We start from the raw sequence: 13637 nt of genomic DNA on the forward strand, positions 1-13637 counted from the left end.
CTTGTGTCTGACTGTAGTTATTGTTGCTCTGATGAACTGATTCTTGGCATATGAGGGTGTCAGCCTGTCCATGCTGATCAACCCGGCCAGGTCAGGCGTGTCATGTTAATCCATGCGTGTTTGTGTGTATGACTGATTTGGGGACTGGAGGAACCCAGCCCCACTGAACAGAGTCCTGCAAGATAGCTCCACTGGGGGTGAGGGCTCGCAGAAGGAAAAGATACAGCTCTGTATAGAAACACAAGTAACACAAACAGCACATTAATAGAATTACCAAGACCCTAGAAACGTATCACTAATAAATAAGCACAACCCAAAGTAATGGGCAAATCTGGTAACAGTACTCAGCTCCCCTGAAACCTGTTATCTTGATGATAGAATATCCTGAAGGAACAAACCTAAAGATACATCAGCCATTATCACACCCAGGGGTGGTAGTTCTGCTAGAAAAATATTTTAAAGGGGATTAAGATACAATTATTCCAGTTAAAAAGCACAAGAAAGAATTTGCTCCCAGAGGATACCTTGTGGCTTTTAGCACCACATTAGGAAGTGACATTTCCAACGTTCTTCTAGCTTCTTTCAGAGTCATTCCCTGTATGTTGACTCCATTAATGTAATGGATGATATCTAACATACGGAGACTGCCTTCCTTGGCAGCAATTGAGGTTGGTTGGATATCACTAATATATACCACCTGGTAAAGGCTATCATGACCTCCAGATAAAGAGATACCTGTGCAGAGGAAAAAAAAAAATCCTTTTTTAAGAATTAAGTGTGGTTTTTAAAAGTGGAACAACAAACATATTCTATACGAGGGTGAGCAGCAATAAAATTTTTATTACCCAGCTCCTCTTTATGGCATGTTAATATAATATCAGGCAGTAAATGAAGTAATATGGGAATCTTGGGTAACTCCAAAACCCGGCCAACCACTATTCTGACCGTCTTTGGGGCAGCTCTGAGAAAATGTACAGCATCTGTGTGACTCATGTTAGTAACATCCATATCATTAACCTGTGAGGATAAAAGCAAAAGAAACATTCTAGTTTTTACTCCAATTTAAACATCCAGCATTGCTAAAGTAATTCAGTTAATGGCCCTATTAAATGTCCAAACTATAAACACTGCAAGTTGACAGGACAGCGATTGTAGTTTATGGTGATATCCATTTGCATCAATAAACATATTTGATGAAAACATTACAAGTCAAGAATCAAATCCGTAACTATAAATGGAAAATGACAAAAAGTTACAGTGTGTAACTGTTCCAGAAACTGAAAGAATAAAATTTTAGTGAGGTCTGTAACTTGCTTCAGTTTGGCTCAAAGTATTTAAAGATGTTTTCCCTGTTGTTGGGCAGAAAATTGCACAAGCTTATCTGAACATTCTGAGTAATCAGGATTTAGTTTAACTATAATCGTAATATCAGCTATATTGAGCCAATTCATTTCAACCCAAAGTTTGGAAGAAGGGTTACACAGTGCCCATTTTTTTACAGTAATCTTTCAGGTTTTATTTTATAGTTATATTTAAGTTAATTCCACAGCTGTTATATCATGATTTCAACATATGCATTTATTTTTGCTTCCGACCCACAATTCATTCAGTACTCCAAACAATTTGGAGTCCATATTCTTCTGACTAGAAGTTTGTTGATTTCCACTCATTTTTCAAATAAATCCCTTTAGCTCTGGAATATATTCTACTATGGAGTTTTAATTGCCTTACCTTTATAAGACGGTCTCCTGGTCGTAGTCTACCGTCACTTTTGGCAGGATCCTGCACAATGTCATGAATGTAACAGCCAACATTATCATTACCTTTGGTCACTGTAAAGCCAAGGCTTCCCTTTTCTGATTTAGTCATGGAGACTTCAAGCTCCACTTCCTATGAGAAGAAAATTATGTTTTAGAACATAAGCTTTTGAATATGGACAGTTTCATATAGGCAAATAAATAGTGCGTACTGAAAAAATATATGGGTAGTCTGACTGAGTTATTTAAATTCACATAGGTTAAGGAGACTTTATTAACCAATTCACTCAACACAAATACAGACTCAAGGGGACTGTTCTTGTGCATACAGTTGAACATAGGCTTGTCTATACTTGCAAATATTCCAGACTAGGAAGTCTGGATTAACTCTGCAGGGTTTTTTGTTGTAGCCATGTTGGTCTAAGGACATAGGCAGGCAAGGTTCTTTGGGTAGATGTGATATCTTTTATTAGACCAACTGAGTAGCTGGAACAAAGTTCTTGGCAAACATTGAGGCACAAGTACCCTTCTTCAGGCATAGGGAGACTGCTGTTGTTCTGGGATTCCTTGAATTAATAGGTATAAAGTCTTTAAATGTTATTTAATTCTTGATTAACTTTCAAGATTAGAAAAGCTCGACATGTTTGCAGGATCAGGGCAAAACACTGATGGATATAAATTTGAAGGAAGAAAATGGTCTAGTACAAAAGGACAAAGCTGCACATTTCAGTTGCCAAAAGGCAAGACTATTCTGTGTAGATTGGTATTATACACATGCATGCATTGGGTTTGCATGTGAATTTAGTGTTCCTTTTTTAGATCTGGGAGAGGTGTACACTTGGCTGTAAAGCTTATGGTGCTTTGTACTACAATGAGAAATACAAAGGCTCAGTTTTGAACCCTGTCTTCGACTGTGAACTGACAAGAAAAGAGAGAGCAGGAGACACTTCGAGATGCACAACAACAGTGCCTCACAGGTATTAAAAACAAATGTCAAAAAATTCTGAAGAGAGCAGAGGATCTTGTGGATGAATGTAGCACAGCAAAAATGGAGGGAATGTAAGGACTTCAAGAAGTCTCAGAGGATGTTAACGGAGAAAGTATTATTTGATAAATGAGTAATCTCAAAACACTGCCTCAGGCTAGTTAGACATTTAGGAGAGAATACTGTTTTCCTTTGCAAGCCTAAATGGAAGTTTCTCCCTTGTGTGTCATTTTTGGTGCTTATGTTCAGGATGTGCCTATTACATCTGTAGAGTGAACACGTTTACAAGTTACACAGGCAGTTTTAGAGCTTGTGATGACAGTTTTACATCCCAGCTAAAAGAAAGAGCAAAACCTCTGAATCCTTTAGGTGGCCCAGGCTCTACATACCTAGGGACACTTGTGTGAATAATGACAACATTTCAGATTTTACAAATGGCTGCCTACAATAAGCAGAATGTACACGTCTTTTCTAAAATATGCCTCCAGTCAAGTATAAACTTAGAATGTCATCTAGAAAAACAGCTCTAATTCTAAGTAAACATGCACAGCTTGCATTTGGTTGCTGCCAAAATCATGACTGACCAATGCTCCAAACCCTCCCTCCCCCACAGAATTTAACACGCATGGTTCAGAGAAAGAAAGAAAGAAAGAAAGAAAGAAAGAAAGAAAGAAAGAGAGAGAAATTACTGGTTCATATTCATCAGTATGTTTTTCGAATTGGCTGAGCGATGATTTCATCCCTCCCTCTTGGGAAGTTAGCTCAGAGACAGAGCTGGTGTAGGCATCCCCCATCAAACCAGGAGCAGCAATATCAGGAACAGTCCTACAGCTTGGTACTGGTGGCAAGTCCAGTGGTAGTGGTGATAGAGGATTACTACAGGAAGACATGGAAAGAGTTTAAACAATCTACTAGAGATACAATGCATCACTTCACAGAGAGTTCACCTCTGAACTCTGTTTTTGACAGTATTTAAAAACCCAAAGTCAGGGTGGATCTCACAACCCCAATCCAAATAAACCAACTTTTGATGTTTATTTTATGTGAAATAAATTTTGACTTTTCACAAATAAGTCTAATTTATCTGGTCTATCTTCCATTTTTGTAGGGGAATTCTACCCTTCTGACTCTTCTGCACCTATGAAACCCTAATACAACTTTTGCAAAATAAATAACTGTTAGAAATATACCTATCCTCAACCTCTGGCTTCCGAGGGGCCTCACGAGTAGAGTGGTGGATGGCCGCCTCTTCTTGGCTACGAGTCATTTCATACTGACTGTGTGCCTGAGCAGTCACTTGATCTGGAGTATGGTATAGGGCAGACTTCCAGCCAGGGTTTCCAGCCAGTATTGTCTCTGCTGGATTCCCTGCTACTTCTTGTTCCCCACTTCCACTGCTATCACTGTAGCTGTCTCTCCTGGAAGGCGATTTTAATCTTTTCTTGCTTTTATCATTAGCTTCGTTTTCATCTGAGCTCTCCCCTTGATCTTCATTCATTGGAGAAGAGACCTCTCTCCTGGCATCTGGAAATATTTGTTGGGGAGAATGTACGGGAGTCTGCAATTAAAAGAGATATTTAATCAGTAATATTAAGCAGTAATAATCATTTTTGTATTAGTCTGGGCAAAAAAATGTAAAGAGGGCAGAAATAATCAAAACACTCAGTTAAGATTCATGCTATTTACTATAAAAATCAATATAATAAACTTAAACCAGAAAGGGTTTGGTGTATCTGTTTCAAGCGATTTAAAAATTTCTCTCATTCACAAGAAATGTAGATTTTTCAAATGCATACCTACATTATATAATATTGAACATAATGAATCACAGAAAAGGAGGGCTAGAAGGTACCTCAGGAGATCATCTAGTCGATCTCTCTGGTCAAGTATGGACCATCCTCATCTAAATCATCTCAGACAGTGTGTTTGTCTATGTTGCTCTTAAAAACTTCTAAGACGCAGATTCCACAACCTGCCTAGGTTGCCTGTTTCAATGCTTACTTATCTTCACAGTGAGAAAATTCTTCCTAATCTCCAACCTAAATCTCCCTTGCTGTCGTTTAAGACCATTACTCCTTGTGCTGTCCTCTGCAGCTACAGAAAACAGGTCTATCACCATCCTGTTTATAACTACCCTTCAGGTATCTGAAGACCGACACCAAATGCCCCTCAATCATCTCTCCATATGAAATAATCCCAGTACTTCCAGCCTTTCCTCATAAATCACGTTTCCCAGATCTCTAAACATTTTTATTGCTCCTATGAGACTCTTTCTAATTTGTCTAAGTCTTTCTTGAAATGCAGTGCCCAAAATTGTACACAGTACTCCAAGTGAAGCCTCATAGGTGCCAACTATGACTATGGTTAAAGAAATCATCCACAAATTGGACCATGTTAAGCATGGTTTAAACAGGGACTGCAGATTCTTATCCCAAAACCTGGATTAGTTTTTGTGACTCCTTTGTTCCTACAGGTTGTTTGCTTGATGCCTCTCATAGTACTCCTCTCTCTCCTTCCTGCTTTCTCACCTATTGTATACTAATTAATCACTCCACTTTATAGTCAGCTCTAAACTATCCTTTCATATCATCTAATGAAGTGAACTTTGGTTCACAAAAGCTTGTGCTTACTCTCACTCTTATTTATTTTGTGTATAAAAGTGCATATCTACCCTGCCTTCTGACTGACTTTAGATTAACATGGCTAACTACAGTAAAAACTCTGTTATCTGGCATCCCTGGGGAAGGGATATGCTGGTTAATCAAATATTTTGGTTAATCAAAGTACACCATCCCCAGCATCAGTGTGCCAGGGGACAGGGAGGGGACCCCTGCGCAGGCTGCTTTTCCTTGGGCTGTGGGCCAAAGAAGTGGCAAGAACTCTGCTCGCAGCGGCGGTGAAACCCAGAAGTGGTACTTCCGGTGTCACTTTTGCCATGTCCCTCGGATGCCGGTTAATAGAGTTTTCCAACTAATAAAGTGCCAGTTAACACAGCTTTTGCTGTACCTTTCTATGGTTAAAGTGCAATAGTTGTCCAAGTTTTTCCCACTATACCTGAATGAGAGGGCATTTTGGAGGGATGTAGGGAACATTTTAATTTTATCCCAAAAAGTTATGGCAGTTCACACCGGGGAGGATCTGCCTCTACCCACTTCCTATTAGTTTAATCCTTAGGGTGTTGTACCACTGGAAGATCAAGGACTATTTTACCAAGATCAAGGATTGATAATCCCATTAATGGGGTATATGAATCAGTAAATACAGAAGGTTTCACCACTCCATTTGCTCATTCCTGCTCAAATTTCTGTACTCATGTACTTGCCAAACTTACATGCTGACTTCTGAAAAAGATGTCACTTGCACACTTGTTCATTTACTTGTCTGGCACATTGAATAAGCAGAACTTAAAAGCCCAAGTATCAAAAGCTCTAGACCTTACCAATAAAGAAGGATCAATTTCTGGGAGTATACCAGGGGGTGGCCTGCACAGGAGGAGAGATACTTCAGGGAATGTTCCTCTGAGAGCTGAGATGACCTCCTACAGGCAGAGTTAACTTAATATCAGACAGATCCTACTTGTAAGAGTTCCACAAAGCAAATTTTGCTAGTGACAAACAAGACAATAGGGAGCTCAAACCTGCTGGGATAGTCCTTTTAATGACGCTCCATTTACTTTCAGGATGACATCCCCAGTTTCAATTTTCCCACTTTCAGCAGCAGGCTGTCCAGGGAAAAGCTTTTTAACCCTTACTATGCTTGAGCCCAACTGCTCCGGTGTAAGGTTGTCTTCACGGCAAAAACTGAATCCCAGGCCTGAACTGTTCTTCAGCACCTTTACCTCAAACGTATTGTCTGTGAAACAAACAGATATAAGGGATTGCTCCTTTACTTCCTACTGACTGTACATTCAGTAACTGTGATCAGAACCAAAACTGAGGTTGTTTTAAGTCAGTCCCCTGCTCCTGGCAGGATCACCTCAGACTAAACCATCCCAGCCATGTGTCTGTGATAATTTCTGGGATCTGTTTAACTTCATGGTCTCCTGGCTGAGGTAATTCAGAAAAATCAGGGGAATGATTTAAAGTTCAGACAGTTTTCCTATATGGCCTGACCTTCAGTAACAAAGTTGTAGTCTTTGGTATCTGTAGTTTTTGCTGCTGACTTATCCAGGGAGTCACTCTGTCCCGCCTGACTGGGAGGAGTGCATTGGGGTGTAACTGGAGCATGGACTTCGGCAACAGGAAGCTGTCCCTTTTCCAACAACAGATGTACTACCTGCAGAAACGTAGTACATTTAAGTTAGTCAGCCCTACTCACAAAGGTTATACATTCACTTAGGTAATTAAATTCACTTAGGTAAATTCACAATTTAACTGAATTCACTGATTCACTTAGGTAATTAAATTCTACAGCAACAATCTCTGGATTAATAAAAGTAATTATTAATTAATTTTAAACACTGTAAATGTTAAATGTCAAACAACAGAGAAACAGACTGGTATATCACCAAGACAGGCATCTGCAAAAATAATTTAAGACCTTTTCCAATGAAGTGTGAAACTTAAAAAAAAAATTACTGACCACATCATTCACAATCTGGTACTGCTACACAGAAGTTTGTATGAAAAGACTTTTTATGACGTGTGTATTTGTGGCATGTTGGCACTGCAGAGATGCACTATTTGTATATGCACTATCAATTTGTTAGGCTTGGATAGCTAATGTCCGGTTCAACTGGTAATACAAGAAACAACAGTTTTGTGCTAGGAATACTGCCATTGATTTAAATGGCACTTTTGTTGGAGTAAAAGGATACCAGTGGATAAGGCCCTACCAAATTCACTGTGAAACTGGGTGGTACAGTGGCTCCTTTAAGTCTTGCAGGTTCTCCTGTATGCACCCCCCCGCCCACTGGCGGAGGGGCCCCGCTGCTCGCTCCTGATGGGCAGGCACTGTTTTAAATATGGCAAGGTTTTTGCCTCCCAGCCGGTCAGCACCAATCAGCAGAGCTACTGGGGCCCTTCAGCAGGTAAACAACGCGGGGAGGGGGAGGAAATGCATGGGGGAGCCTTCGAGATTAAAGGACCTACTGAGCAGCCCACTTGCGCTGTGAATTTGTTGTCCAATGGAACTAAGTGTGTTATAACAAAGTCCCTACATAAATGTGGAAACGTTCCTTCCATCAGTGCTGTCTAATGCACTTTTACTGACATTAAATTCATAAGCTAAAGACAGAAGATTTTTTTACCTGCCCCGTGTTTCTCAGTGTTTCCACAGCTTGTTTATGGGTTGCTCCTTCCAAACTAGTCCCATTAACAGAGAGCACACGGTCACCTAAAGACAAATAATGACTGATTTAAGAGGAAGGGAAGAAGACAACAAAAAATCATTTACATACAGCATCCTTTTAATTCACTGTGATATATTACATCAAGTTGTTTGTTTTTCTTGTTAAATGAAGGCAGCTACTTGCTGTAATGGGCCCCCTACCCCAATACTGAAGAGGTGGGCCCTCAAGGAACCATTAGGTGTGGAGCACCCTTTCAGAAAAATTGCTGCTTGCCCCAACCGGAGGACCAGAAGCAGTGGTGAGGGGAGGCTTGGAGACTGCAGGGAGAGCTTAGAGAGGCACTGCCACTTTGCTGAAGAACTAGACTGAAAACTGAGGGTCAGGAGACTGTGGGTAAGGACTCAGATTTTAAGGAACAGAGGATGAGAGGGGGCCCAAAGCCCCAAGGACTGTGAGAGCAGGCCCAGAGCCAGAGAGGGACAAGAGCAGGGCTGAGGGGCCTAGGAGCCAAGGTCTGGTAAAGTGGATCGGGGCTCAGGGACACAGCCAGTGTAAGAGGGTCAATGCCAGAAAAGTCCAGAAAATGATTTAAGCCCTGAAGGATCAAGTGCTGCACTGGGGGCCAACTTGAGCAGGCCAAGCTGGGCCTAAGGATAACTGGGGCTGGAAGAATATCCTGAGCTCAATGACCCCTGAGGGCCACCTCCTCACTTTATTTTAACATCAAGGCATGGCAGGAGAGACAGCACCTGGCAGAAGTGAGCACCTGAGAGGTCAGGGTGGGCAAGTGAGGCAGGCACCAGGCAGCCACTGACGGGGTGATATGGCTATCCTCAGGGCCTGACTTGCTAAACTCCTGCCAAAGCTCCAAGTATTGAAATAAGGATTTTTGTAAGCTTGAATCAGGCTTGAATAAGGCTTTTTTGTAACTACCGTGTTACGTAATGATCCTAAATCTAAATTAGTTTTAAGTAATCAGAGCGATACTTCCCTGAGAAATCTGAAGCATGTAGAAAAAGCCTTAGCCTAACGCTGGCACTCCTCGCTTCACTGGAAAATAGGGACTGGCTTAAGAACAAGAATAATCATAGCAGTCACATGGATTTTTTGTACTGAGATACTTGGTATGTCAAGCAAGGAGATCACTAGCAATCCAAAGCCCTTTTCTCCATCCTCCAGGCATTATCAGAACACCACGCTCCATTAAAGCACAATGCATTTGAATGAAACACTGACTACAGCATGTTTTGTAATTGGCTTTCGTCACAGGAGTTTCAGCATTTCCTATCACAGCTGCAACAGCCTCACACTTTGTCATCAGTTCTTACTGCCTTTTCCACAGCACCAGTTGTCAAGTTTAAGACTTGGTATTTATTAGCTTTTTATGCCTTCAGAGTGCCATTGCAAAGATCAACCAAATAATCCTCCCAACCAGCCATCTGAGGTAGACATACTAAGGTGATAAGTACTACAGGAGAAATTCAGACAGGTAGCTGTTTCCCTTACTGATAAATGTGGATATGAGCACATGGAGAATGAACAGGAAGTCACCAAGCAGTCAGGAAAACTCTGGGGTACTTTTTCTCTTGCTATATATCACAGTGTTGCCACAAAGGTCTACACAAAATTAGGTTGATTTGACTATTATTTGTGGTTAAGCACACTTGTGGAAAGAACAAAATATGTACCTTTCTGAATTCTGCCATCTGCTTCTGCTGCCCCTTTAGGAATAACAGCCTTCACATAAATGCCACCATGTCTTACACTGGTATTTACCCCACCCTAAATGAAAAACAAACAGGCAACATATAAACATTTTAATATTTAAACAATTTAGTAAAATCTCTGTTCAAGAAAGGTAAACAATCCTTACATTGAGGAAGCAGCTCAGGCCATTGGCAAGTAAAAGCAACTGCTAAACTGTTGAAATCACAATTTTGTATAAAGCAACATTTTGAGATCCATGCAAGTACACAAGTGCAAGCAGAGGACAATGGGGTACTACAACTATCAAGCACAAAAATACAAATGCTGCCATTTAAAACAACTTCCTTCACACAGAAGTATGAAGAACGCTTATGCAAGTTATTATGCAAGTGCCAAGATCTGTGTGCACATGTACATCTGCCGAGACTTTAGGCACATGCATCATCAGCCAGGACGCATACATGCAATGTCCTAATTTAATCTCTCAGTAAAGTACTGAGTATGAAGTATTCCTTTCTCTCAGGTTATGGAAAGCTGTGTGCAAGGCAAAATGTATTCATTTAAGAGGTACCAAAACTGAAGGCTTAAAATTTGCTTAAGCTTCAAATGGAAATTATTTTGAGGAACTCAACCTTCTTATATGGTGCACACGGACACACCACATACTCTGAAAACATCTTAAAGATCCCTTCATAGGTTTAAAGGACGAGCAGTTAGATCAGAAATTATTTCAACCTGTGTCCCCAAACTGACTGATACAACTGTTTATTTTGGAATTACTTCAAACCAATTTAAAACGTTACAGCAATTTCTAGAGCAGTGCAAGGATAAGGTTGGAGGCAGAAAATGGAAATAAGAGAAACCTACCACTAGTTAAATCTTCAGGAGAAGTCTTTGTACTGATGACTATTGCCAAATTTTACAGAATCAAAGTATGGATAGAGCAGGGTGGCAACAAGTCAGTGGCTAAATCTTCATTTTACCCATGCATAATTTACACTTCTATTTGCCAGTAACAGTGAAGCAAGCTATCACTAGATATAATCGTCTAGGGATAGCTGTTCCATTTCTTTAGATTTGGAACGTATTTTAATTTATAATTCATATGGACAGTTTATGAAATCTAATTGACTGGTAATCCAGACCATGGACCCTAAAAGAAATATTTCCCCACTGTTAACACTGTAGCTTTACATGTAAGTTCTCCCTGCCACTAGAAACCAGTTAGCATTGCTTTCTCCTGCTTAAGATGATCAAGAATAGAACATTGTTTATAGCTACTGTTTGTCAGTGCAGAGCACTCATTATCATAATTGTTTTAGAAGAACAAAAATTGTTCCATTGATAGTTAATAAAGGCGCACATAAGATTGTATTTGGGCTTTAAAAAGAGGAGAGTTTTATTCTACTCTCATCTTCATTAAAGGATACATTAAAACTTGGTACACTTGAAAGATAACATCCCATCTAAAGTGTAGTGTTAACACTAGATCAGGAAAATGTCTATATTTGTAATACATCAAACAGGTATTGAAATTATCTGTTCTGCTCTATAAATATCTGCTCACCATTATCAACATTTACACTCTTGTTTGCATTTAAACTGCTTGGAGTATATGGAGATAGATCAGCTAATCTTTTAATGTTAAATTGCCTAGGGACCAAAACATTCTCTGACACCTACAGAAACACACTGAGTACTACAGATATAATGTACTCATTCCTGCCTTTGAAGTGCCCCTGTCCAGTAGGTTATACCCAAAATTTGAGTTATTTCCAAAAGTTTGGTATGCCATGTGTAAAATTAAAAGAATATATAGTCAACCTCCTTATTGTCTTGCCATAAACATAAAAAAAATACACCGCAAAACAAAACAAAAACTTCAGCCAGTCCTCACCTAGATAAAATGTTTTATGCTCCTCTGCTGCTTAACCAGCAGAGGGAAACCACGGAATACATGACAAGGACTGTTTGCAGAGCTGTTTTGAAATAATGTTGCTAGTGTAAGGCAAAAATAACCTGGACCAAAATTAGTCTCATATAATTCCACTAGGTTCAGTAGTTTTCCACTGGTTCAGTTGGTCAGGACTGAATTTGGCCTGCTTATTAAGCTCCAACTATTACTTGCCTTTGCATTCAAAGTCCTTCACAGCCTATCTACCACACCACTTTCTCATGCATCAATGTGAGATCAGGTGTGAGAAGCCCATGAAGCCAGCCCTCCATTGCTTGCTTGCTAATTTTTCATTCAAGCATCTTTGTACTTTCTCCCATGACAACCCTACAGCTGTAGAAATTCCGTTATCTTCTTTCACTTGTGCTCCTTAAAGCCCTCCTTTTCTGGGACTCCTTCAAAATGTTTGACAAGAGTTAGGCTGCTGGTGTGCTAAGACTACTGTTCACCATACTGACCAAACATGTTTCACTCCCTCCTGCACGGCTCCCCAGGTGGTTTGTTTTGTATTTAGATTGCAAGCAATTTGATCAGGGACTGTTTTTTTTGTGTTTGTAAATTTTTTAGAGTATAATGCTGCCCCAGTCCATAACTAGGGCTTGAGACAAGTAATAGCAACACTATTTACTATATGGAAAATGACAAGAGAGATGAAAAATGTGCGTCTTCTAGTTTCAGAGAGGTGAAATATCTATAAGAAGGTACTTAACAGAGGCCTTTTAAAATACTTGCTTCCCTGTAATTTAGTAATTTAACAGGTTGCTGGGAGTAGAGAAAAAAAGAGAAAACATCTAAAAACCTTGTCAAACAGTACCGTGACACTTATTCCCAAGCCGTTATCTTTTTTGGCTAGTTCGACCTCAAAGATATCTCCAGGTTTAAGAGGAGTTGCAGAAAGCTTTTTAGAGTTCATTTTGTTTGTTGTATTCATTGAAGAAGAATCCTTTACAAAAAGGAAAAAAAAAAAAGACAAGAAAATAACAATTCCCTGTTAGCACAGAAAATAATAACAAGGACCTTACTGTGCATTTATGGGGGAGAGAGAGAGCGAGAGCAGAAAGGGGTGCAAATAGGGGAGGACTTCATAACAAAATAGATTCACTGAGCTTGTAGTTTATCCCTGCTGCCATTACATTTACTGCAAGAGAGCTTAACCCTGTGATGGACTTGACACATAATAGCACTTTAGAGGTGCTATCAGTCCAATACATCAGTCCAATATCGCATCGGCACCAATATAAAGAAAATGGACTACATCGGAAGTCAGCCTGAAGTGGCTGATAATCTGGCTGATAAATGCCTGTACATGTGTGCAGCCACAGCACACAGGCATCAAGGAGCACAGCCCAGCAGTGTAGAGAGCTGTATGCAGCTGGTAATTCTGCTGTGACGGAAGGGCAGGGGGGGGGAAGGGGAGAGATGGCAGGGCAGATCAACATCCTCCGCATTGAGGGAGAGTGGGGCTGGAGCTGCCCAGACAGAGCAGGGCAGGCGCAGGATGGAGCCAGTTTGGGGGAGGTGCAGGCAGCGGGAAACTGTGCACCGCTTGTCCGGGAGTCACTTGTCTGGTGGCTCGTTTGGTGCTTGCCCACTCGCCTGGTGGCTCCCACTGATCACCCGGGAGGCATGGGGGGGGCAGGGGTGCCTCCAGATTTGCATGGGGCAGGCAGGTCTGGGCTGCAGCTGCAGGCTGAGGCCAGGGGCCACACTGATCTTGGGGTGGGCAGTGATGGCATTGGGAGGGGTCTATGATGAAATCTGAGGTGGCTGCAGCCCCCCCAACTTAGCCCCACCCCCAGTGCTGCCACTCCCCACCATGCGTTGCATGACTCCTGGCCCCAGCTGCAGCCCACCCTGTGCAGATGTGGGGGCATATGCCCCCCACTCCCATGCCCACCTGGACGAGTGGCAGGAGTTGACCTGCCCCCCCCAGATGAGCCGCAG

General features: G+C 41.1%; 1 protein-coding gene across 7 annotated transcripts in view; it reads right to left on the bottom strand.

The window, feature by feature from the left end:
* Positions 1–13637, bottom strand: part of PTPN13 (protein tyrosine phosphatase, non-receptor type 13) — a 227927-nt gene that overhangs the window by 27097 nt on the left and 187193 nt on the right. For 4 of the 7 annotated variants that reach the window (XM_019552792.1, XM_019552791.1, XM_019552788.1 and 1 more), the window contains 11 exons: positions 12493–12636; positions 9721–9814; positions 7991–8076; positions 6855–7017; positions 6380–6594; positions 6182–6280; positions 3933–4300; positions 3432–3618; positions 1732–1890; positions 846–1017; positions 525–735 (listed from right to left, as the gene is read on the bottom strand). In XM_019552792.1, coding sequence (XP_019408337.1) covers positions 525–735; positions 846–1017; positions 1732–1890; positions 3432–3618; positions 3933–4300; positions 6182–6280; positions 6380–6594; positions 6855–7017; positions 7991–8076; positions 9721–9814; positions 12493–12636 — 1898 coding nt within the window. The remainder of the gene's footprint in view (positions 1–524; positions 736–845; positions 1018–1731; positions 1891–3431; positions 3619–3932; positions 4301–6181; positions 6281–6379; positions 6595–6854; positions 7018–7990; positions 8077–9720; positions 9815–12492; positions 12637–13637) is intronic. The other 3 variants (XM_019552794.1, XM_019552789.1, XM_019552793.1) reach the window with 2 other exon arrangements.

This window comes from Crocodylus porosus, unplaced genomic scaffold, assembly GCF_001723895.1.
Source record: "Crocodylus porosus isolate Cpor-Errol unplaced genomic scaffold, CroPor_comp1, whole genome shotgun sequence".
Lineage (NCBI taxonomy): Eukaryota > Metazoa > Chordata > Crocodylia > Crocodylidae > Crocodylus > Crocodylus porosus.